Here is a 26,118-nt window from a genome sequence, read left to right as displayed (position 1 = left end):
GTGCCTGTTTTCATTCTCATTTAAAATCTGTAATCCATTGAATTTATACTACCATAAAAAACTTAAATACTAATTTTTCCATCTTTTTCTCGGCGGAGACCAAAATTTCGTACTCCGTCGATAATGAGTCCACTTTTTCTGATCATAACACCTCAGAAAATTTGATCATACATCCATGACTCATGTTTTATCACACGAGCTTTCAGATGTAGCAGATGGATATGCTAGCATCGACTCTACCTAACAACTCAGTTTAAATCCAATGGTTTTAAGTAATCGTTGAATTAGTGTAGAAAGTTTATTTACGAGCTTTTTTGATGTTATCTCATATCATCGTATGATTATCTTGCCCAAGAACTCATGCGCATATATTGCCTCAAAAGTATTTCTCCCAGGTGTATATGTTTGGAAGTGCATGGATATTCAGAAATCAAGCTTTTGTCACCGTAGATTTTGGGACTTGTGCTTTGTGAAGTTCACACTATAAATTATATGGTGTGTGCGACTCTTTTTTTTAATGTATTCATAGTGGGGTGCACGACTTTTTTGGTTGACCATTAGCTAAATCTTTTTCGATGAAATTTGACCTATTTAAATGGTTGAAATAAAAAAATAAAAAAAAATGTGTGTTAAAATTTAAAACAAAAAATAAAAACCAAAGTGTAATATTAATATCATATCAGAATAAAATTGGAAGAAAAAGTTGGTGACTTTCCTAAGTAGTTACTATCATGTCCTCCACTTTAATAAAATAGAAGATAACCGTCTACAAATACCTATAAACAAATATAACATTTATGTGAGTTAAATTTTAAAATTAAATTTAAGTTAGACTGTCTTTACATTAACCCACAAATATATTAAATTGAGCTAATATGATGATATAGTTGTATATATTACATTAGAAAATTATTTTATTGCATTTGTATTTGTTTTAATTTCTTGTATTTTTTATATTCAAATTTATTTCATTATTGTTTAATTTATATTGATAAAAAATTTGTATAGAATTATATATTTTTTGTATGAATTCGTGTATACTTATAAGGATTGTTTTTTTTAGAAAAATAAGGTAAATAACCTTTCGAACTTTGTAAAAATTGAACCAACCACCTTTCGCATTCTAAAAGTTGGCGGAATCATAACAAAATAAATTTATAAAGATAACAATGACAATCTTCATTATTGTTGATAATAATATAAGAACGCCTTAAATTTATTACTATTTGTATTAATATCATATTATTATTATTATTATTATTATCATCGTCGTCGTCATATCATGCTCTTCAATTTTTCATTATAAATAAATAAATAATGCTTAATGAAATATTTTTATTTCAATTATTTTAGAAAGTGATTTATTTTTCTAAAGTTATTATGTTTTATTGTGATTGGGGAAAGAGATAATTAATTAAGATGTGTATTTTAGGATTATTAATTGATTAATCTATAAAAGATTATATAATATAACCTTTAATAAAAAATTTCTTTTAAAATTACGTATGGTTAAATATCGAAATTATAAACGTCACGATATAAAATAAATATTAAATAACACACCAGCGTTGAAAATATACAAGATCAAGTCATGGTTGCCCCACCTTCTATATATAAAATTTCCACTCACAAATGCTAAAAATAGAACGAAAACCAATTCCTTAACTCACGTCCGATATTAATTAAAACTTATGATCATCTACATTGAACGAGAATTGGTCGAAAATTTCGAAAACCCTACGATAATTAATAAGTTTGTCTCCATTGTAAGTCTGCAAACAACGCGAGACTAGATAGATTACTATTTTATCATCCATTAATCAAGAGTCCAACTATTGTTTGTTTGCCCCATATAATTAACCCCAAACTAAATTTCCTTTTCCCATTCGCTTTCTCGTGAAAAGGAGAGAAAAGTTTTGAAGATAACGATGGCAAAATAAAAGGGGGACCAACCCCAATTTTTCTAATTTTTCTAAAAAGAATAGGTACGATACGATCTCACAAATTTTTATTAATAAGATGTGTCATCTATTTTTATATTTACAAATAAAATCGACTTACGATAATATTTCACGGTATTTTTTTGCGTTTTAAAAGTTATTTTACGCAATATAGGGACAGCAATGATAAGATCATGATTTCTTTCAATGGAAATATATATTATATAAAATATTATGGAGGGGTTTGAATAAATTAATTAATAATATACAAAACTTTATCGTGTGGTGCACCGAGTATCTGATACGTATATGGGTATTCGTGTCATGCACACAACTTACGTCGCGGCTCACTCGTGCAATATTCATACGTTGCTTTTCACAATTTCCAATTAATTAACTCTGACAAATTAAAGTGTATAGATAAACTAATACAAAAACTCCAGCGGTAGTACGAATGAATTTTATCAGATAAATATGAGTCACACTAAAAAAATAAAAAAATTACAAATCGATTTTGTGAAAAAAAATACGAATTACTAATAAAAAAATATTATTTTTATATCAAAATTTTTATTTTGTTTTGTAAATATAAACATATATAATTGATATATATGACAAATAAATATATTTGAGATCGTATATTAAAATATTTACTCATGAATGTATATACATTCAACTGGAAATAAGTTGTCTCTACTTATCAAATATGTACAATGACGGAGCCAAGGGGGTTGTGGGTGCGACCGTCACTCGTAATTTTTTTAATTTCATTGACTAAATATTTAGAAATAATTATATTTTATTCACTCTTCTCCATGATATTTGCTCTTGCACACCTACAAATTTTAAAATTTTTTGCATCCCAACTTCTATTATCTGATCCTTGAATATGTACCGAGTAAACTTTCGAATTTAACACAATATTGTTAAAACTATGTAAATAAATTAAACCGTTGTAGGTGAGTGACAAATTTATACCAGTCAATTTGAAGCATATATATATATATATATATATATATAATATATATATATATAATCTACATACTTTGTCGTTTTCCCCCACTTTTTTTTATTATTCTTATTATTATTATTATTAAGATTGAGATTTTTTTACCAAGGGCAAATATATTATGTACTTGTTGACTTGAAGTAAATCAAATTGGAGTAGTTGTTACTTGTTCGGACTCGACATGATCTAATAATGCCGCAGCTCTGGATGACTAACAGTGATGTTTAACTACAGAACAAACTAAACACAAGTTGGAATTAGAAACCTAATTAAAAAAACGTAATTAAAGCCATGTGATGTTTTTAAAACCAGGCCAACTAAATGTGGATTAAGTAGGTCTATTGTGAGACGATCTCACGAGTTTTTATCTGTGAGACGGGTCAACCCTACCCATATTCACAATAAAAAATAATACTTTTAGAATTAAAAAGCAATACTTTTTCATGAATGACCCAAATAAAGAGATATGTCTCACAAAATACGACTCAAGAGACCGTCTCACACAAATTTTTGTCATGTGAATTTGATGGTTTTAACGTAATTGTACGAATAAAAACATACCACGATGACTTAAATTTAAACTATGACTCGCTATTGCATAACAATATAGTACATAAATTATCCCGAGGTCTCAACTTTCACATCCGCCTAATGGAGACGACTGTAATTTTCATAACGAGTAGTGTATGATTGAGTTTTCAAAAACAAGAATATCAGTATTTTAAAACACATATACATAAGTCCACTCACTTGGTTTTGATATCAAGAAACGTGGGAGAAGATTAAGTGGAATACTCGAACTCCAACGTTGTTCACTTGCCTCGAAGTGGACATGAATTTGGCTGCTGCAGGTGCTTCGAATTTATAGGAACTGCTCGAGTTGTTTATGCTATTCAAGACGTGCAGAATCTGCTCGAATTTTTGATAGTATTGCGAAAAGGTATTGCGGAAAGGGACAGATTCTGCTCGAAAATTAGCGAACTTTCAGAGTGTTTGTGGATATTTTTGTGGCTTCATTGTGCCATCATGTACGGTATTTATAGGCCCATAGAGGTGAGATGAAGAGGCTGTCATTCAAAGCCATTACAACTATCTTTTAAGGTCTTCATTAGCCTTAAAATGGCTGTTACTTGTGCTTGAATCTCATTTCAAATTTCGAAAATCCGAGCAGAAATTTTTTTTTTGAGTCTTTACAGTACATATAAAAAAAAAAACCCCGCGGCTGTAATTGAAGTTATCCCACAACCATTCCAAGTATCAAAATATTTTTAAATGAGAATGCTTGAGCAGGGCGTAACTTTTTCGCTGCATTGATTTTGATTCCATGGCAACAGACCACAAGTCTAACTGCCTTAGCTGTTTCTAGAGGAACATGGTCCTCAGGAGGAACTTTGTTTTATTTCTACACAAGATTGATAATATGACCTGTAGATTTCTTGCCTGGCTTATTTATTTGTTTCTTGAGTTTATGATCATTAAGCATCGTCTAAATCTGTATAACACACGGGAACTCAGTCGAGACGACATGTCGTTTCGTGTTACGGAAAGCATCAAACACATGTTCCTTATGAATCAGTACAGAAATGAATTGTATGGAAATACTAGAAGCTTTAGGAACATGAGTACTAGCAGTTAATAGAGATTAATGAAACTATCTCAAGTGAAAAAGCTAACATCTTTATCCATTTTAGCAGCTTTACACTTCAAAATGAAAGCTAGTATTATCAAGACGATTATAATTCCCACCGAAGAACCGCCGGCACGATGAATCCAGTACGGATCAAGCCTGGAGCATCCGAGCTCCCAGTAGCCCGAAACAACAATGGCAGTGATCAAAACCAGCAGCAGCAGAGGGAGATATGAAGAGAAGTTGAAGGGTTGTTCATCGAACTCGGGCTCGGTTAAAGATATTTTATCAATGTACAGGGGAGAAACTACTGCGAGAATCGTCAAGCCTATGGCTACAAGCCTCTGATCGTGTGATGAAAACCTGCGACCAGTCCTCCGAATAGCCGCTTGCTCCATTCAAATGCGAAAAATTTTCATTCAAACCGAACCGTTTTCGAAAGAAAACGCTGTGGATTCAATCTTAATTCAAGTCTGTAAAGGTGTGATATTTGGAAGATAAAAGGAGATGTAAGCTTGTGAATCAAGGTGCTGGCTATCTATGCACACAGAATCTATGGATAAGAATGAATTACATGAATGAATAGTGCAGCATTCTACTAATAGTGGGGAATCTGATTCTTGTAGCATTAAGTCCATTCCCAGTTAAAAGAGGTATAAACATCAGCTACACTCGAATTGAACCGTTCGATTCATTTCGAGTTGGAGACGAGTCGGATCTCAAACTCGATATCTTCTTTCCAGTAGACTTCTCAATAAGTAAAAGTCTATCGAAAAATTATTATGTTGATTTTAACGTGTATATCAGAAATCGCATGCAAATTTTCTATTTTAAAAACTATGTGAAAAAAAAAAAGGCTCTCGCAATTGATACAAGGCAGCCTTAAACTTTTGGTGCTTATCTTTTTTTTAAAAAATAATATTGTAGTTGTCAACCATGTAAAAAGGAAAAATCACTATTTATTGCTATATATAATTTATATTTATTTTGAGTCAGTTAGTCACAATTAGATTTCGAATTCTATAATTAGTTTCATACTCAGACCAGATGAAATATAAGATATTGACATTATATATATATTTTTAAAAATGTTTCAAGTTGGGAGACGTTTTTTAAGGATTGTCACTATTTTTATGTGGAACAAGAATGCACTCGTAGTTACAGTAAACACGCTTTATAGAAACGCTTTATCGTGGATATATCATAGTCCATTGGTTCCTTCCGGTGGCATTGGACATGGGTTTGTCAGAAGTATTGGGCCCCAATCACCTTATTCCATGGGTAGTCATCAATCCTTGGTCCATTCCTTTAATTTCATTTCCCAAGAACCACAACCTACCGATTAATTGTTTTGAAATTTAATCAGAAAAGTCTCTCATAAAATATAAATAAGACATTTCGCATCCAAATCTATATTCAAAAATAGAGCTAACATCATCGATAGTATGTATATTTTGGAAAATATGTCAATGACTATTAAATATTTACTCAATTCAGCGTTATTGGGATCATAAAACAATATATTTGAAACAAAATTTAATGATTCCAGATGAATATATGCGTAACATAAATATTTCGAGACAAAACATTTATTAAATGTCTTGATTTAAATATATATGTATGAAATAAATATCTTAAGTCGACACTGATTAAATGTTTCGATTTAATATATGTGTGTGACATATATATTTTCACTACCCACTTACGGTTTTCAAAAGACATATTTAAACACTTCGAAGGAGGCATGGTGTTTCTAGGAGTAATCAATCCTAAAGGCTTAAAAATCCCTATTTTTGGAGTAAATATTTCAAATCACGTATGGTTATTGTCTTTGTCTATTTTAAAAATATTGTTTTTCTATCAGTTCTTGCGTTTGGATTATTTGTTTGGGAATGAAATGGCTAAGTTGGGAGAGTGTAAACGTATGGATCTTTCAAATATAAATGGAGATTAATTAATTTGATATTATTGTACTTTTGTGGGATCCATAGAACAAACTTGTTAATCTAAATCATCAAAAAAATAATGAAAACAAAGAAAAATATCCGCAGCCATACGTCCGACTGTGATGGGATAATGAAACAAACAATACATCTCCCCCTGCACGTTGTCTTAACTCTTAATTAACAAGGAAAATGAAAATGAAAATGAAAATGCCGCAGCTGTTGACGTGTCACCTTCGATGGTTTACAGGGAGCGATACCCACAATTTGTTTGTGTGTAATTTCCAAATTCAATCCTTTTCCAGATTATAAAATTAATAAAAAAAATGATTTACGTGTGGGGAGGTGAAGTGAAATTTTAAATTTGTTGAAAGAACAGTGCTGTGTCATAAATAAATGAGCTGTCTTTTTGGGTTTTTGAGTAAATATATATTTATAACTGTAATGAGATGGCCGGAAGGTTGGTATTGCAAATTTTGACTATCGGGTACCCTTCCTATTAGGGCGGGAAGCTGAAAAATTTCACCTTTACGTGCTATATTTGTTCAGTTTCATCAAGGGGGACTAGGGTTTGTGATATTGTGTAGTATTCAAATCTCAAAAGCTGTTCATCTTTTTGCTGTAAAACTTTGTTTTCTGGGAATCGGAGAAGAAGTGAAAAATGGCTCTCCGGAAGGGGGCTAAGGTGTGGGTGGAAGATAAGGACTCGGCCTGGGTTGCTGCCGAAGTTATCGATTTTGTTGGTAAACAAGTTCAGCTCCTTACTATATCCGGCAAAAAGGTGATTTCTTTTAGTGTTTTTCTTCGTTGGTATACTTTGATTTTCCTTATATTTGAACTTGGACAGTGTAATTATTGGTTTTGTATGGGAATACATGTGTTGTTATGCAGGTGCTGGCGTTGCCGGAGAAATTGCATGTGCGGGACACGGAGGCAGAGCTTGGAGGAGTGGACGACATGACAAAATTGACTTATTTGAATGAGCCTGGAGTTCTTGATAATCTTCAGAGAAGATACGCCCTCAATGAAATATACGTGAGCTCCTTAATGGCTTTCACTTTCTTGTTTTGGTTGCAATGTTGCCTCACTTCTATGAATGAGAGGGGGAAAGTTAGCTTGCGAGCTTCGCGTATGCCTTAGATTACTGTTAAGGCATTGTGATGTTTAAAGCGGTGGTGATACTGCCGGCACTTTCATGAGATTTTAGATGTGCTGTATATCCATTATGAAGAGAGGTTTAGTTATTACATGAACTAATTGTTATGTGCTCAATGTTCTTTGAAGGAAAGTTTTTTGTGCTTTGTTTCCACACTTACTATGGAAGGAGATTCTCTAATGTAAATCTCGCTTTTGCTCATTTTTTCCAAGTCGTGCAATAACCAGTCTTCATTGGTTTAACAATCTTACCATCTCTTTGGCTGTAGACAAATCCTCCACTTGCAGTTATACAAAGTCAAAATTCTAAAAGCATATGGCTAACTTTTACTATTATTTCTGTCATTTGTGCTGTGCGTTAATACTTCATATATTATTGCTTCATATATTAATGCTCATCATGTTTCAATCTGGGAATGTATTGCATGTTGAAGAAGCAAGTTTGTTAGTTTTTTGTCGTTTATACTTCAAAGCGTAGAAGGACCAATTTCACTGCATTCCAGTGTTTGGTCCAACAGCTTCTGAACTTGGGAACTTTACCTGGCCATTGCTGTATAACAAATATGTTTTTATGCTTAGAGTGATTCCGCATGGCTTGCTAGCGTAGGATATTTGTCTTCATTTTTGGTGTTGCAGATGTTTGAGCGGTAGCAGGATTATAGTTTTTGATAGGGACACATCGTTTACAATTTTAAGATGACATCCAGAAGATATGATTAGTTGAATTCATTATGGGCCTCAATTCGAAGAGAACCATTTTTATATCGCACATCTAAATACTACTTTGCAAAATGTCTATCAATTAGAAAAAGCAAGAAACATTGGTAAGAAAAGACTCTGAATCAGTGTCGCAGAGAAAGAAAGATTTAAGTTCGAACTTGCGAAGGAATCCAACATATTGTTGCTAGACTGATGATTGCATATTAAAATCCTTTGGTCTTATGCATGCACTCCAACTACCTAATTACTCATACAGATAGCGGTACGTGATAAGTTGTACATAAATATTAGCATTGTGTGAACTTTATACCTGGTTGGTGCCTCAATGATTTCATATCAGCGGTGTGTTGTTATTTGCTTCCTCGTGAATCTTAGATGTAAGGGCCTTCTACCTAATCACATTTAATTAGCATGCAATTAGGATTATTAACATAAACATCGAAAACTAGTTAACTGTTTACCTTAAAAATGCTAATTGCATGTGAATTAAAAATGATTTGGTAACGAGCCCTCACATTAGAGGGACTTCTTGTAGAGTGGAAATTGTGGAACAAAGCTTATGAAGCCTCATTTGGATGTTTCCTTTTAGCTCGATGGGTCGTTCTATGCACGGTTTCATTTCTTTTTATGCATATTATTTGTTTTTTCGACCTTGTATATCTTGTAGGTTAATCCTCTTTTGTCAGGTACAAACTCACTTGTCAGTAAGGCTACGAGCAGTAAAGTTTTATTCTTTTGTAGTATCTAAATCGATTTATGAATCAGGACAACTGGCCTTTTGTTTTGATAGTGTACGGTTTTTGGTTTCTTAATCTGTTTCTGCATTGGTTTACCATATTAATTTTCCATCTAAAATTTTAAGCTTAACTGTTGATTTACATACATATATGTATGTACGTATGTGTTCATTCTTTTTATTCCTCTAAAAGAATACGTATGTATGTATTCAATCTTTTTATTCCTCAAAAAGAATTTTCACGATCCCGGTCTCTTCGTTTTTTGTCTGACATAGCTTTATGTCCTTGTTAGACATATACAGGAAGCATTCTGATAGCAGTTAACCCATTTACCAAGCTTCCTCATTTATATAACATGCACATGATGGAGCAGTATAAAGGCGCTCCATTTGGTGAACTGAGTCCCCATGTATTTGCAGTGGCTGATGCATCTTACAGGTTTTCCTCATTTGATTACTTTGATATGGTTAGAATTCTATGAGTATTCTTGTATGCGATCTGATCATTGCTGGTTTGATATTCATGGTCCAGAGCAATGACGAGTGAGGGTAAGAGCCAATCTATACTGGTCAGTGGAGAAAGCGGGGCCGGAAAAACTGAAACAACAAAGTTGATAATGCAATATCTTACGCATGTCGGTGGCCGTGTTGCTTGTGACGATAGAACTGTTGAACAACAAGTTCTCGAGGTTGGATTTTAATCTATTTGATCATCTAGTGCTTGTTGACTCAACACTTGCACTATAAAACTAATAGCTGTAGGTATTGGCCTTTTCAACCCTTCTTAAGTGTCATTTTAGTTAAAATTTCTTCTCGTGTCTGTAGATCTGTAGATGATACAGAAAAATAACATACTATTTTGGTTAAGAAACCTAATAACAAAATTATTGTATTATTGTTACTGTGAACCATAATGTGTTATTGAGCTGCAATCAGTGCTAACATCTACCTGTTTCTTTTTTAGTCAAACCCACTTTTGGAGGCATTTGGTAATGCGAGAACCGTTAGGAATGATAATTCAAGGTATCTTATGACACTCATTTAATCAAGCAAAGCTTATGTTTGAGTAATTCCTCCACATAGTTGATAGTGCAGACTGGAATTTCATTGTTTAAACTAGTCGTGACTTTGATAAATATGAAGAAGATTTTTTGTCGAATTTCTTGTCTCACTGTCGCTTGTACTTGTGAGTGTTTGTAGAACTGAGACCATATCAATGAATGACATCTGATCGAAGCATGGGTTTATTGCTTTTGTCAATCTTTTATTGTCGATGATTATGTAGTTTCTTTCAAATGAAATGTTAAGCATATATCAAAGGATAATTTCAATCTAACTATTATTTTACCCAGCATGTCAACTGAAGCTTGTACTATTGCCAGGCTTAGCCTTTTTATTTGCTTTCCTGTCCTCAACAATGTTGTGGAAAAAATGATAAAGTTTTATTATCAGAACTTAGATATCATATCCTTGTTCAACTTCGGATTATAATACTATGTTTCTGCTTGCATGCAGTCGGTTTGGCAAATTTGTTGAAATCCAGTTTAATTCAAGTGGCAGAATTTCAGGAGCTGCAATTAGAACATACCTTCTGGAGCGATCTCGTGTTGTTCAAATTACTGACCCTGAGAGAAACTACCATTGTTTCTATCAGTTGTGTGCATCTGGCAGGGTACTCTCAATCATTAGTTGTGTGCATCTAGGACTCTTTTTATCAGTTGTTTGCATCTGCCGTGCATCTCTTGAAGAATGCTTTAGTAAATTGAAATTCAAATATTTGTACATTAAGAATTGTGATAAGACTTTTTCTGAAGTTGTTTAAAATATTTAACAATCCAATAAATGAACGTACTTTCCTTCTCGCTGGAATTGATGCGGTGCAATGGTGTTTATGAATCATTTGTTGATTTTTACCCGATACATTTGCTATCAATTTTGAGAAGCTGTGGCTCGTCGTGTTAATTTGTTGCAGTCTTACCATTGTCAGCAGTCAGCCAATGCATTCCAGAAATGTTTAGAATGACACCTCCTAAACCATTTAATGGAACTCATTACTGTTACTCTGTTTGCCTGTTACTTCGATTATAGCTTGCTGCTTTTAGTTTAGTCGTGCATAACATACTGTATTACGGATCATTGAAAGTAACCCCTCCATAAATGTAGATAAATAGTTAAATTTTTATTTTATGTGCTTAGTTGATGAGATTGTTTGCGCTTTTACGGGTGGTGGATGGACATCAGTTGTTAAAAGTTCAATACAACCTTTAGCTCTTTTAACGTCCAGATTTCTTGTTTGTGGACACTGTTTTTGTTCAGGATGCAGAAGCTTACAAACTAGGTCATCCCAGTAAGTATCATTACCTGAATCAGAGTAAGACTTATGAGTTAGATGGAGTGAGCAGTGCTGAAGAATATGTGAAGACAAAGAGAGCAATGAGTATAGTTGGCATAAGTGAGGAGGAACAGGTTTGTCAAACTAAAAGCTGCAAATTTCTTTTATCATGCGAGTGATTTTTCTTTGGCTTGTCTTTTTATTTGCATTTTTCCACAGGAATCAATATTTCGAACCTTGGCCGCTATTCTTCATCTTGGAAATGTGGAGTTCTCTCCTGGAAAAGAGCACGATTCATCAGTCATGAAGGATCAGAATTCTTTTATGCATTTGCAGATGGCTGCTGATCTTTTTATGTAGGCAACCTTTTTGTTCCTGGATAGTTCTGATTATATCTTTATTACTTGTATTCTTACCCGTTTTTTTTCTTGTTGCTAATGTGTTGGTTACTTGTGTAGTATCATTGTTTTTTATGAGGTTGGTTCGTTTGATTTTGAGAATCATTAGTTATTCTCTTTGCTCAGGTGTGATGTTAATCTTTTGCTAGACACACTTTGCACGCGCTCAATTCAAACTTATGAAGGCATAATAGTGAAAGCTCTAGATTGTAATGCTGCTGTAGCTGGCCGGGATGCTTTGGTCAAGACTGTTTATGCTAGAGTATTTGATTGGTATGCTGAATATTTTATGGACTGTTGATACAAGGCTTGATTAAATTAATTACATGAATGTTGATCTGGACAATTTCTGGACAATTTCTATATGTTTCAGGCTTGTTGAGAAGATTAATAGATCAGTTGGGCAAGATCTGGATTCTAAGATGCAAATTGGAGTTTTGGACATTTATGGGTTTGAATGCTTTAAGTCGAACAGGTAAATCGTCATTGAATTGTTTCTTTTTCCATTTAAAAACATGTACTTGTTAATTCCTATAATATCTGGACAAAGACTGAGAATTAGATTAAACAAAGAAGAGCCTGACCAAGCAAGGAAGGCCATGTTATATGTAGTATTAGCTCGAATAGCCTAAGTGCCATTTTATGTTACATCAATGATATTCCACATTGTATTTCTATTTTTCTCGAGCGATTGCATTTACAGCATTTTAAAGAGGTCAATTTGGTTGTTCTAAAAGTACCCATAATGAAACGGAATATTGAAACCTGAGGAAAATGAGCTTCTTTAGAATGTCATCGTGTATGAGGGGGATTATAAATGCTTCATTCTAGCTGTTCTTGGTCGATTGTGTTAATAAATTTTCTAGTCTTGGTCTGGTCTTTTGTGCTTTTGGTGCATAATTGATATTTGGAAACCATGCATCAGAGCTCCTTTGTTGTTGGTATCTGGCATAGTTCCATGTTTCTGCTGGTTTCTGTAGATTACCTATTCTTTAATTTGATGGTTGTCTGCTTTGGGAACTTAACTTTTCCTGCTTTTAACCTTTTATTTTTATTTTTATTTTTATTTCTGATGAACTTGGCTCATCTACTTCCATTTGGACAGTTTTGAGCAATTCTGCATCAATTTCGCGAACGAGAAACTCCAACAACATTTTAATGAGGTGATGCATGATTTTTGGTGAATGTGGTCATGGTGTGCTTGGTCTTTGCTTACTTTATTTTTTATCTTCTTTATCCTTTTTTTCCCCAGCATGTGTTTAAGATGGAGCAGGAGGAATATCGAAGAGAAGAAATTGATTGGAGCTATATAGAATTTATTGACAATCAAGATGTTTTGGACTTGATAGAGAAGGTCTTTCATTACCCTTGACTTGACTAATTTGAGATCTGATGGAATTAAGATCTGATGCTCTTATTACTTTCTATCTTATCTTTCATGTGAGCAAAGTCGCCATTTTTCCACCAGCGGCAATTTCTGTCAAGGAGCAGCTGTATGGATATCAACCATACTAAGATTTGAAATGATTTGACTAATCTTGATAATTTGACCTGCTTATGCCACATGCTTACAACCTATGATGTCTGCTTTAGCCTGAAACTTGTTTTGTGACTATATGGTTAGAGTAAATCATGTTTATGATGTTGAGTTTTGTATTCCATGCAGTTGATTGTTTAAAGAGTTATCTTTAAATAAGAGTATAACACAGTAAGCTGAAGTTTTTCAAGCTTTAAGATTATTAACTGTAGACACACCTTATGTGCTCTTGAAACCTATAGTCATTTGTCACCTCTGAAATCACCCAAAAATCTTCCAAGTGATTAACCTTTTCGCTTTACATTACCATGTATTTTTCACTTCCAAAAGGACACCAAAAGGTTATATGGCTTTTTTTGTTTCATTTGTTTCCTCATTTGGACTCAAGCTTTATATCTATCCTTTTGCAGAAGCCCATTGGAATAATTGCTCTGTTGGATGAAGCTTGGTACAATAATATTACCTGACTTTTTTTTGAGTTGCTCTTAATTGTTTTGTGGACTCACCCTGATCATATTGGTCTACTTTTTTCATGCAGCATGTTTCCCAAATCAACGCACAAAACATTTTCAAACAAGCTATTGCAGAATTTTCGATCACACCCACGATGGGAGAGTGCTAAATTTTCTGAAACAGATTTTATAATTTCACACTATGCTGGCAAAGTATGTTATGTTATATAGTCTTGATGTTTTGCTAATTTTGTTAATCATTGTCATTTATTTACTTTCCCTATTTCTCTAGGTCAATTATCAGACCGATACATTTTTACACAAAAATCGTGATTATGTTGTGGTCGAACACTGCAATTTATTAGCTTCTTCAAAGTGTTCTTTCATCGCTAGCCTTTTTCCAGCACTACCTGAAGAAGCTTCTCGATCATCATACAAGTTTTCATCAGTGGCATCTCGATTTAAGGTACCAAATATAGCCTTTAATCTATTCCTTGTTCTTATGCAAGCTGTTTCAGAGTTTTTTTTCATGCTATAGTGAACTAAACAGCATGTAAATGTCTTAAAATTAAAACTAGAGGTTGGGGCATAAATTATTTCATAGGTAGTACAGGAGTAGTTTGTTATTATGTGAGGCATTTTAATTTCTAACAGCTGGTATGATATTAGGCTGTTCACCTGTAATTAGAAAGCAGTTGGTTTTGCTCCCATCAGTTTAAATCGACTTTATACTTTATACCGTAGAATCTTTGCTCAGCTGACTTTCTGCTCTTCGTAAGAGAGAGCTTCAGATGGCAATTGTATCGATCTTATAAATTTTTTAAAAATGCTTTCTCCTTCTAATTTTTGTTGTGAACTTGTGATTGCCTTTTTGGATGGCCAGGAACTCTTGGTGTTCGACTGGTCTAAACAGAAATAGTTGTCAAGTTACTCGTTGGTGGAAGATTAGCTGCTGTTCATACTGTGGTCCTCTCTTCCTTTTGGATTTGGTGGATCTTTTCTGTGCTAGTTGCTTGGTAATACGTGTCATTTTTAAGTTGTGGGAATAAAAAGAATCGACTAATCCTCTTTTAAAGGAGGGATTGAGAAAACTCTACCAGCTGATGGGAAGAGTCTATCAGGCTGGTGTTCTCTCAGGGGTCCACAGTACTAATGTAAATTATTTAACATAAATATGGAGCAAAATTGGATATCCTGTGATACATACTGTAGTGCATTTCTGAGTTCCAACCAGATGCGTTGTAACATAAAATATGGAGTAAAATCGGATATCCTGTGATACATCCTGTAGTGCATTTCCGAGTTCCAACCAGATGCGCTGTGTCAGCCTGATGTTCTCTCAGGACTCAGCAGTCTTTCACTCTCTTGGAGCCTAGAAGCCAGTAAAAGCTACATACAAGGCCCCAAAGTAATGAACCTTTGAATTGTCACTGACTACATTTACATGCCACAAACAAGAAAAAATTGATCCAAAATTACTAAAAGATTACATATTACTTCTGCTGTGTCAGTCATCTGTTTACGATCATTTATCAGTAGAATTGATTTATAAACTATCGTGGTATTTAATTACGTAATTTGGATGTGATTTTTTATATTTTGATAGGCCCTTGTTGTCTATGCTTTAGCTTAAATGCTATAAAGTGTTATATTTACTTCAATTATATTTTTTCCCACCTATTTTTGAGTTACACTTTAGTTGCTTGAATTACGTGTTGCTTCAAGAATCCACTCTCCCATTTGCTTCATACTCATTACTCGATTCATGATGGGTCAGTCACTCCTTTGTACTTTTCTCGCAGCAACAACTTCAAGCTCTTATGGAAACCCTCAGCTCCACAGAGCCACACTACATTCGATGTGTGAAGCCAAACTCGTCCAATCGGCCTCACAGGTTTGAGAATCAGAGCATACTACATCAATTGCGTTGCGGGGTCAGTGCCAGCAAACTTCTCACAATCACAAGTTCCATATAAACCTTATTTTTTTGTCAAGTGTCTCTGTTGGTTGAAAATGTTTGTTTTCATTATGTCTTCAATCTTAGGGTTCCATTAAGCCCTGCAAGCTGCGAAATGACCATCTTTCAATAATTTTCTTCTGAATACAAATGCTCTTTTCTAAGTCAAGAACTTTCCGATTCAAGCATAACTGATCATCTAAAACATTGCTAGTGTTCTTTTTATTCTTCCTTTTTGCTTGTCTGGAAACACAAGAAAGAGGCACCGATGGTGTTATACCTCACAAAAGTTATTTCAGATAGATTTATTTGTTTCAATAGTGCTCCATATAAGTTTATCAAATGGATTTTCCTATAATTTTGTAGGGTGTTTTAGAGGCTGTCCGTATTAGCCTGGCAGGTTATCCTACACGGAAGACTTATCATGAGTTTGTAGATCGATATGGGATTATTTTCTTAGATATTATGGTTGGAAGGTGATATTTTTAATTTTCTCAGTTCTATTTTTTTCATTTGTTGTGAATAAACTTGAAGTCATCTCATTTAATTTTCATCTTTATAGTGTGTTTTCTTTACTTCCTTTTCCTGGTACTTTATGGTATATAGTTGGCAGCCTTCCTCTTGCTATTTCGGTAGTAATTTTTTGTATCGCTATTTTGTTATTATTTTATTAGATCTGATGGTTAGAAGGTGGGATTCTTAATTTTCTCAGTTCGTTTTTTTAAATAAATTTGTTGTGAATAAGCTTTAAGTTATCTCAATAAATATTCAGCTTCACTCTGGCTTTAGTATATTTTCTTTTCTTTCTTTTCCTGGTACTTTATGGTATATAATTGACAGCCGTTCTCTTGCTATATATATTATGACAATTGATCTTGTTCGGTAGTAAATTTTTTATTTCACTATTTTGTGGGTTTTTTCACGATCATGGAGAATGAACATGCCAACATATTGATAGTTTGCATATTTTGCAATGATAACTACAAAGATGGTATCAAATTTCTTGCACTTTACTGGACTTCTGATCTTAAATACATAAGATTTAAATTTTGATGCAGTATGGTGTCTCTTTCCTGCTCATGATTGTGGTTTCTTGTTTGAATTTTTTAGACAAGTTGAATATTCACTTTTTTTGTTGTTGCAGTTATGATGCCAGAACAATGACTGAGAAAATATTACAGAGATTAAAGCTTGGGAACTTTCAGGTTAGTTTGTCAATAGTCAGAGGTTAACACGCCAGATTTGCATCTGCTGCTATGTAGTCCCTAATTCTGACTTTTTCAATGTTTCTTTCATGACAATGTACTTTTTTATATTTTCCCTTCTCCTTTGCAGTTGGGAAAAACTAAAGTTTTCCTTAGGGCTGGACAGATTGGTATCTTAGACTCACGACGAGCTGAGGTTTTGGATTCTGCAGCCAAGTGTATTCAGAGTCATTTGCGGACATTTGTTACCCGCAGGGATTTTGTTACAAGACGTATTGCTGCAATTTCTCTTCAAGCATCTTGCAGAGGTAATCTTTACATGCTCAGAACTTGAAAACAGCTTGCAAATTGTAACTTCTGTGATGCTGTTAATTTTTTGTGGCTGAATAGAATAACCGAGGATCATGACCTCTGAAGTTTGATGTATGTGGTCGTCAGTATGTTTGGGTTTTCAGTTACCTAAAATTAGAGGAATTATGATTATAAAAAGTATTGTTATAGAGTGGATCATAACTCTCGTAGCTAAAGTGGATACTTATTATGACTAAAGGAACTTGGGATGTCTGTGTGTTTGATTGATTGTGATTTTATAATGCAGAACTTTCTTCTGTAATTTTTTTTAGGTATTAGCATCATCAAGAGACATCTATTTGTGTAAACCATTTCCCTTCTACCTTAGCAGTGCCATGAATTTTATTTTTGCTATTTGGTGAAGCAAATCACGTGGGTTTGAGAGTGATCTTTTATTATTTGGTGAAAATTTGGATTTCTAGAATTTGACCACGAAGTGGTTTTCAATTTGTGGTTTTATCATTCTTGTGTAGGGTATATTGACCGAAATAGGTTCGCTTTTATGCGGGAGACAGCAGCTGCCGTTGTGATGCAGAAATATGTCAAATGCTGGTTTTTAAGGCATAAATATATGCAACTCTGTGCAGCTTCTCTACTCATACAATCTAGTATCCGGGGTTTCCTATCCCGCCAGAAGTTTCTTTATTGGAAGGAACACAGAGCTGCCACTATTATCCAGGTCGTTATTAGGTTCTGTTATTTGTGTTTGGAATTTTCTCTTAGATCTTGATATACATGTTCATAATTTATTTGCAATGTGTTTGTGGAGGACAATCTTCTTGGACTTTCTGATTCACCATGAACAGTCATACTTGCCCATGGAACATCAAATATTTGAGGAATCATATTTATGACTTTGGCTTGCTTGAAGCATGTTTTGCGTTGTTTTGTTTTATGTTGCAACATGCTTTGCAATTTGCATGAGAATTTTTTCGGAAAATCACATATTTTGCATTATTTTGTTTGACTTATGTGATGATTAACTGAAAATCTTTCTTTGTTCAAGCATGTGGAAAATGTTGAAACACGGAAGTAATTCTAGAAGTGAAGTAAACAAAGTATTCCAAGATATGTTATTGTTTAGATTTTACAAATTACATTTGTCTCAGGCCCATTGGAGGATGTTCAAGGTTCGCTCGATCTATCACAACCGCCAATCTAAGATTATTAAAATACAATGTCTGTGGAGGCAGAAGTTGGCAAAAAGAGAATTTAGGAGGCTTAAAAAGGTGAACATTGTTTTGTATCATAGGTTGTGAATATTTTTTTTTCTTTTTTGACGTGGTATGTTGCAGTTTCAGCACATCTAAAATTTTGTCATGAGGCATAGGAGGCGTTAGGATGTTGTCATTCTCGATGTATAATCACTTTTAACCTTCGTTTTTTTCGATGTTCAAATGAGAGAATAAGTATTCAAGTGGGTAAAATATGAAGTGTTTTAAAATTTATAAGGTCTAATATTCTTGGGTTGCTGCTTCAAATCAGTTGTGGGAAGGATTCAGTTGATTGGATTTAATGTTTCTTGGTGTTTTATACATTATTGTACAGCACATTTACATGATTTAACATGATGTATTGTCCAATATAAAATGTATGGCACACAGTGTATCTACAGGTGAAACATTAATTTCACCGTGTTTTCCTGCTTAGTTAGGGATCCTTGTGTTACTTTTGATTAGTCGGTTCTTGAATTGGCAAGTATAGTTTTATTTGCAGTTGAACTATGTCTGGTGTCTCCCCGTAGTCCTTAAAAGGCACATCTGGCCAACTCTCTGTCAGATTTCATTGTTATTCCAACTATGCATCCAAACTGGACAATATCTGTACTCAGCTACATAATTAGCCTTCTCCATTCCTTCTACAGGAGGCTAATGAGGCTGGTGCCTTGCGTTTAGCGAAGAGCAAGCTTGAAAAGCAATTGGAGGATCTCACTTGGCGATGGCATCTGGAGAAAAGATTGCGGGTATTAATTATTGGAGTATTTACTGAAGGAATTAAGAATAAGCATTGATGATATTCTATTTTTAATCTATTTCATTTCGGTTTTCTGTTGTATACTTCCAAAATTTTCAAACATGACCTGTTTAAAGTGCGTGTGGTAGAATTAAGATCTGTGATTTTTTTTTTTGCTTAACAATATTAAGTTTTTTAGCTTCCTTTTCTTCCTCGTATGTTTATAGCATGTGGCATTTGACCACTGTGATTAAAAACTCTCATCTTAGTGATTTATAATTGGTGGATTCATTTTATCTCTTATCATGTTTCACCAAAAAAACTAAGAATATTTGCTTTTTATTTAGATGGATATCTCCGTTTTTCGATCATATGTTACTATCCGACATCTATGGTGTCTTCATACATACCAAACTTCTTGCCCTATGTGTTCTGATAATTATTTTATCTTATTATAAGTATTCTTATTGTTACAAAATTCAAGGTCGTGGTTAAAAAAATGAATATGGGAGTGTAATCGCCTTCGTTATTTTTGTGTCATGCATTTGCTTTGCTTATCATATATAACATGAATTGTCATTATATAAAACATGAATTGTCATTATATAAAACATGCCCAGTAAACATGCACATTTGAATGAGTTCTTTGTCTTCTTATGGTTTGAAAAGAAATTATAATGTGCTGCACCTTTTGCCACTGATTTGGAGTGCAGGTTTCCAATGAAGAAGCTAAATTATTGGAAATTTCGAAACTTCAAAAGATTGTGGAATCGCTGAGGCTTGAACTTGATGCTGCCAAACTTGCAACTGTTAACGAGTGCAATAAGAACATAGTGCTTGAAAGGCAGCTTGAATTATCAGCTAAGGAAAAATCAGCATCGGAAAAAGAAATAATTTCTTTGACTGAACTGAGGAGTGAAAATACCCTTTTAAAGGTAGATTTACATTTCCTTCTTCTGTTAAAGATTTTTTATTCCCTCAGTGGTTATTTTAATCAAGCATTTAAAATTTTGTTTATGTTAAGATGATGTTCTTGTTTTTCCTCTTTGTTATAATTTTATCAGTTAATTTTATTAATGCTTCTGATCTACGACATAATTTTGATGTAGATAAATTGGAATCTTTAAAGATATTTGTAATATTTCCATTTTTTTTTTCATTTTGTGTTTTCGGTCAAATCTGTGCATATTTAAAGTTTTAATGCTGGGATACTATATTTATCAGCATACTTCAAATAGTGGCAAACCCAGTTTTCATGACCTAATTTGTGGGTCCATCATCAATTCTCTCACATTTTCGACTTTTTAGCATTTTGTTTTGTTAATAGTCTCTGAATAAAGTGCTCATATTTCACTTTTACTTTGTTATTGACTTTAGCTCTACTTTATAGTCTTTCTGGTCAGCTCTTTAATTTTTGCAATATTGCTGCTACCATTGTTACCCAGTTGCTCATTCTAGGTTTGATATAATAATATGAGAACTTGTTTTAGATTATTCACTAGATGACTCATGAACTTCAATAATCTACTTTTTCAGAGTTCCTTAAATGCATTGGAAGGGAAAAACTCATCTTTGGAGCAAGAACTTGCCAAGGCTAAAGAAGATGGGAGCAAAACTCTTGCGAAGTTGGACGAAGTTGAAAAGACATGTCTGCAACTCCAACAGAATATGCAAAGGTATTTTCTGAGAAAGTTGTGTTGTCCCTGCATAAATATTCCACCTCACTCTAAACATGAAAAATTAAAGAAATAGTACGTCTACCTTATTGTAAGCACAATGACAGCATCATGAATATAATTAATTTGAAGAGATGTTTTTGCATATGCTTAGTTGTGACCATTGTGAGTTTTTTGCATCAGCATGGAAGAGAAGCTCTTGAATCTTGAGAATGAGAATCATATCCTACGCCAGAAGACTTTGAATCTGTCTCCAAGAAGTAACCGGCCTGGGTTTGTCAAGCCTCTCTTTGATGTAAGCAGGCCTTGCATAAAAGACGCTTGTGGCTTAACGAGTGCACAACTTATGTAACTTAGCGTATGATATGGCTTTGTTGGCTTTGCTTCAGAGATAAAGTGCCACATAATGATTATCTCGTTATTAATGAGTTTAGTCAGATCTTCTACTCAATTTATAATTATTCTTGTAACTAATGGTTCCTTTTCCTTTTGAAACAGAAATTCTCTGGTGCGCTTGTTCTTTCTTCTGCAGATCAGAAGTCTTCATATGTAAGTTTGGTGTCTCCTTCAAATGAATGCTCAGTTTGGTGGCTCCATTAAATGACTGCTCGTATTTTTCCTGATTTTTCCTTTTTATTTTTCAACTGTAGGAATCACCCACACCTTCCAAGTTTATAGCACCGCTAGCACAAGGATTTTCTGATTCTCGTCGATCAAAGTCGGTCGCTGAAAATCTTCAGGTTTTGTCTCTTTTTGGATTTTGTTTGGGTGATTAGGGCTTGTTTTTTGGCAGAAAAATGGCTTAAAAGTGGAAGAATTCTAGTTACCCAGAAACCTTGTTTTTGTGCCAAGATAAAAATGGTTGTCTTTATCCCACTTCATGAATTGAAACTCTTTCAGGTGAACTTTGAAATTATATCACGCTGCATTAAGGAGAATTTGGGTTTCAAAGATGGAAAACCAACAGCTGCTTGTGTCATCTATAGATACCTTCTTCATTGGCATGCCTTTGAATCTGAGAGGACTGTCTACTTTGATTTCGTTATTGAGAACATCAACAATGTTATGAAGGTTATTTATTTATATCTTATTCATGATATGAGTTTTAAATTTTGTCCAAGTTCATTTTATATATCATATATATTTTGTTGTTTTTAATGCTTACCATAATATGTAGAATCTGGTTAATGAATTGCTTTGCTCAATAAGTGCTTCTAGTAAGAATTCGAGGTTTATTCTGTAATACACACTTCCTTTGTCTTTTTTAACTTCATATTTTGTGGGATAATTGGTCATAATGTTTATTTATTTTAAACAAAATTGTTACTGACATTGTTTGTACACTAAAAGCTTTCAAGTCAAAAATACAGAAAATATAATTTAAGATTTAATATATTTAAATGATAAATTAACTCAACAGTTTCATGGTTATGCTTAAAAATACTCAAGTTGATTATGTGACAGTAGCAATGTGGCATTTAGAAGGGATATTATTGCTGTCATTTATGATTGTGGTGAAAACTGCATCTGTTATACACGTTCTTATATGCTTTTTATTTTAGGAGGGTAACGAGGATGCCACTTTTCCTTACTGGTTATCTAATGCATCAGCACTTTTATGTCTTCTCCAAAGAAACCAGCCCTCAAATGGTTTTCTGACCACCTCTTCTCAGCGATCAGGCATGAATGGGAGAATAACGCACGTAAGTTTTTTGATTATCTAATATCAAATTAATATGTAAGTCGAGTGGACTGAAGATGTTGCTTTATGACATTGTTGGAGTTTAAGGCTCTGCTGAAACATGGTTGTTTTCTTTGGTTCGTTTGGGGGGGGGGGGGGGGGGGGGCATGCAACCTTGTGGGTAACAAACACTTTCTTGACTAAGGATTTCCTATGTCCTGCATTTGTAATCAACCATGATAGATAAGAGTGTCCAAATAAATTCTTTGCTGAACAATCCTATATGACTATGAGGCATCAGGTGCCATTTTATATGGTTGGTAGCCAAATCAAGCTTTTTGGTTGCTAGTATATTTTGTTAGCACATTCAGTTTTTTTCCCTTGTATCCAGAACTTCCTTTCATTGGAGTATGACAAAATTAATGTCCTTGTTATTGTTTATCAGGGTTCAAAGTTTTCTATCAAGTATCTTGGATCAGATGATGGTTTATCACACATGGAAGCAAAATATCCAGCTCTACTATTCAAACAACAATTGACTGCCTGTGTAGAAAAAATTTTTGGGCTGATACGGGATAATTTGAAGAAAGAAATATCTCCACTACTGGGACAATGTATTCAGGTGGCTTGTTTACCTGCATCTCTTGGATATGCTAAGCTTCTTGGTTCATATCTTTTCGAATTGATTAATTTAAACAATGATATATCCTTTGTACTAACTTGTTTTTGTGATCCCATTGGTGTGCTTGTCATCAGCTTAAACCTAAATATATTTGTATTCCTTTTCTTTTATAAAAAATTATAGTTGTATCCTTGTAGTATTCGGCATCATTTTGATTTCTCTGTTGGTTGAGATACTCAGATGCTAGTATGTATGCCCTATCTGGAATAATGTTGATCAGTAATATAATCCAAATTTGGTTATTCCGTTTAAAATGATCCACTTCTTACTGTAATTACTTTCTTTACTGGGTTTCACTAGATGCTAGTATGAGTTGGGATTGTTCTTGAAATGTGCGATTAGTCAGGTCAGGTAGATTACCATTATGCCTAGCTTACAGCTCTGTGCTCGTACCCTTATCTTTATTTGAAAAGCTTCTCCCGATGGAGAATTTGTAGAGTTCTTATTTTCGTTATACTATTTCCTATGTGCGTCGTGGGGTTTAAATTGGATTTCTAACCATCTCAAGCAAGCTCTTGCTCTTGAGATTCACTGCAACTACTTTGATAATCTTTTTCATTATAAACTCCTGTGCCTAATACTCGTTGGTCTGTTCAAAAGGCACCAAAAAATCAGCGAGTCCATGGCGGAAAATTATCTAGGTCCCCCTCTGGAGTTCCTCAGCAATCGCCAAGCAGTGAGTGGGATAGCATCATCAAATTCCTGGATTCACTTATGGGCCGTTTACGTGGAAATCATGTCAGCATACTTTTATGTATCCATATAATATTCCATTATCTACTGCATTTGGTTTTTAAGTTTATTAATGGACTGATTCGTTGACTTCCAGGTTCCTTCATTTTTCATCAGGAAGCTCACTACACAAGTGTTTTCTTTCATCAATATACAATTGTTTAATAGGCATGATTTAAGATTTCAAATACTTAAAATATAACTCCCTTCAAACAAGATGAAATAACTGGCTGAACTTATTGTAGTCTTCTACTTCGGCGAGAATGCTGCACATTTACCAATGGTGAATATGTCAAATCTGGTTTGGCTGAATTAGAAAAATGGATAGTCAATGCCACAGAGGAGGTATTTTGTAGTTTTTTTTAGTTTCCTTTATTTTTCCTGTACAGATTGGGTATTCTTAAGCATTTTCAAATGCAGTTTGCAGGAACCTCTTGGCATGAGCTAAATTACATTAGACAAGCTGTTGGATTTCTGGTATGCATCAAATACTGTTTTATTCTTCTTTTATGCTATTGAATCTTTTAATGTGCAGTTACACAATACTCATAGTTGTGATCACCCATCTAGGTAATACATCAAAAGAGGAAAAAATCTTTAGATGAGATAAAACAGGATCTCTGCCCGGTAAGACCTTTGTTAGTTTATATGTACAGTATTTACCTTTCAATTAATTCTCTTGGTATGAAGAATGTCATCAGTTTGTCTCATCATATTTCGGTACTGAATGATTTGGCAGAAGCTAACAGTTAGGCAAATCTATCGAATAAGTACAATGTACTGGGATGATAAGTATGGGACTCACAGTGTGTCAGCTGAGGTAAGTGGTTTAGCCAACTGCTTAGTGTCGGTTCATTACTTTGTTGGATTGTAATTAAGATAACAGTATGTCTATATTTGTTTTATTTGTCAGGTTGTGTCCCAGATGAGGGAGATTGTAAATAAGGATTCACAGAGTTTGTCATCAAATTCCTTTTTATTGGATGACGATCTTAGGTGACAACTTACTGCTCTGTTTAAAAATTAGTGATAAATTGCATATTATATAAAATTAGGGTTAACCTCGTGAATGATATGGTGCACAACTTGTTCTGCTTCTATCTCTGCTACATCCACTATTTGCACCGTTGCTTGGTTGAATGAATTCCATTAATGAAAATTCCGCATTCTAGTGGTGCTATATCTGTGTTTAACAATAAATAATGTATTTATACTGTTGATAGAGTTTTCTTGTTTTCTGCTTTGCTTTTTCCTTTTCTATCCCTGCAGCATTCCTTTCTCCACTGAAGATGTATACATGGCAATTCCGGCGATAAATCCTTCAGATATTGAGCTTCCAGAGTTCCTTTCAAAATATCCTTCAGCAAAATTACCGCAGCAGACTTTGAAGTGAAATATTATCCCACTTTGTTTTGACAGTATGGCTTGTTGATCATGTTTCCGATTGTGGACACTGGAGGCCGAGGTACCATGCATTTATCTTGCTTCTTATCCGTGTTGGTTGGAATGTTGAGTTGCCTAAGACAAGAACAAATTTTTTTTAGCTCTGGCAGAGTTTAAGATGATGGAAGAAGTAGTGTTACATATACATCTAGATTAGGATATCATGTGATTGTACAAAAAAATAGGTCGCAAGTTTACCCCAAGGCTCAAGTTTAAATCTTTCTAAAGCTTTTCATTGGGCTATGTACATTATTCAATTCAATCTCGTAGCAATGATGCTTTTTGTTGTATTCTTTGCATCTTCACTGTCGTTACTTTGACATGCTCTACAGATGTGCTTTATGGTTACATGTTTGGGCATTTGAAGTTGGCTTTCTTTGTGTTTTATTCACTTTTGTATTACATGGATCTTTGGTTTCTCTTTGTATGCAAAGACTAGTGTTGACATTGAGATCACAGTCTAGAAGAGGTGGAGTTTCTTTTGTTTATAATAAAGATGTCAAAATGGCTCTGACCTGTCTCGTCATATAAAATTGGTGGATTGGATTTACAATTTCCAATTTGCCAAAATGGTTGGCTCGTCCCTTTA

At 34.0% G+C, this 26,118-nt stretch overlaps 2 protein-coding genes across 4 annotated transcripts; one reads left to right on the top strand and one right to left on the bottom strand.

The window, feature by feature from the left end:
* Positions 1–4,354: 4,354 nt before the first annotated feature.
* LOC142533162 (uncharacterized) lies at positions 4,355–5,182 on the bottom strand. The gene has a single exon (XM_075639827.1). It carries the CDS (start codon positions 4,972–4,974, stop codon positions 4,606–4,608), a length of 369 nt encoding a protein of 122 aa, XP_075495942.1. The 5' UTR covers positions 4,975–5,182; the 3' UTR covers positions 4,355–4,605.
* A 1,579-nt stretch (positions 5,183–6,761) lies between these two features.
* LOC142532193 (myosin-15) lies at positions 6,762–25,819 on the top strand. Of its 3 annotated transcripts, XR_012816533.1 has the most exons (39): positions 6,762–7,300; positions 7,411–7,554; positions 9,424–9,569; positions 9,663–9,819; positions 10,095–10,153; positions 10,646–10,802; positions 11,447–11,596; positions 11,682–11,818; positions 11,987–12,133; positions 12,234–12,335; positions 12,966–13,023; positions 13,113–13,214; positions 13,808–13,845; positions 13,936–14,062; positions 14,142–14,315; positions 15,652–15,783; positions 16,173–16,282; positions 16,951–17,011; positions 17,142–17,319; positions 17,836–18,041; positions 18,472–18,591; positions 19,227–19,325; positions 20,029–20,250; positions 20,852–20,991; positions 21,175–21,286; positions 21,490–21,540; positions 21,642–21,731; positions 21,892–22,062; positions 22,554–22,694; positions 23,118–23,294; positions 23,955–24,092; positions 24,184–24,254; positions 24,332–24,431; positions 24,507–24,563; positions 24,657–24,713; positions 24,826–24,906; positions 25,000–25,082; positions 25,356–25,551; positions 25,631–25,819. XR_012816533.1 is itself a non-coding variant. In XM_075638472.1 (38 exons), exons 1-38 carry the CDS (start codon positions 7,181–7,183, stop codon positions 25,477–25,479), a joined length of 4,539 nt encoding a protein of 1,512 aa, XP_075494587.1. In that variant the 5' UTR covers positions 6,762–7,180; the 3' UTR covers positions 25,480–25,819. The 3 variants fall into 3 exon arrangements, 2 of the variants coding, with proteins under 2 accessions (XP_075494587.1, XP_075494588.1); XM_075638472.1 differs by having other exon boundaries at positions 25,356–25,819; XM_075638473.1 differs by lacking the exons at positions 6,762–7,300; positions 7,411–7,554; positions 10,095–10,153 and having other exon boundaries at positions 9,434–9,569; positions 25,356–25,819.
* Positions 25,820–26,118: the final 299 nt, after the last annotated feature.

Source organism: Primulina tabacum, chromosome 18 (assembly GCF_025594145.1).
Source record: "Primulina tabacum isolate GXHZ01 chromosome 18, ASM2559414v2, whole genome shotgun sequence".
Classification (NCBI taxonomy): Eukaryota; Viridiplantae; Streptophyta; class Magnoliopsida; order Lamiales; family Gesneriaceae; genus Primulina; species Primulina tabacum.
The sequence above is the reverse complement of the archived record's forward strand: the minus strand, read 5'-3'. Positions and strand labels throughout refer to the sequence as shown.

What these genes read in the sequence shown, in the direction of transcription:
- LOC142532193 (XM_075638472.1), top strand. Translation starts at nt 7,181, where the DNA reads ATGGCTCTCCGGAAGGGGGCTAAGGTGTGGGTGGAAGATAAGGACTCG. An exon ending in TTACTATATCCGGCAAAAAG is followed by an intron (nt 7,301 to 7,410) that starts GTGATTTCTTTT and finishes GTTGTTATGCAG; the next exon opens with GTGCTGGCGTTGCCGGAGAA. An exon ending in CGGTCGCTGAAAATCTTCAG is followed by an intron (nt 21,732 to 21,891) that starts GTTTTGTCTCTT and finishes AAACTCTTTCAG; the next exon opens with GTGAACTTTGAAATTATATC.
- LOC142533162 (XM_075639827.1), bottom strand. Translation starts at nt 4,974, where the DNA reads ATGGAGCAAGCGGCTATTCGGAGGACTGGTCGCAGGTTTTCATCACAC.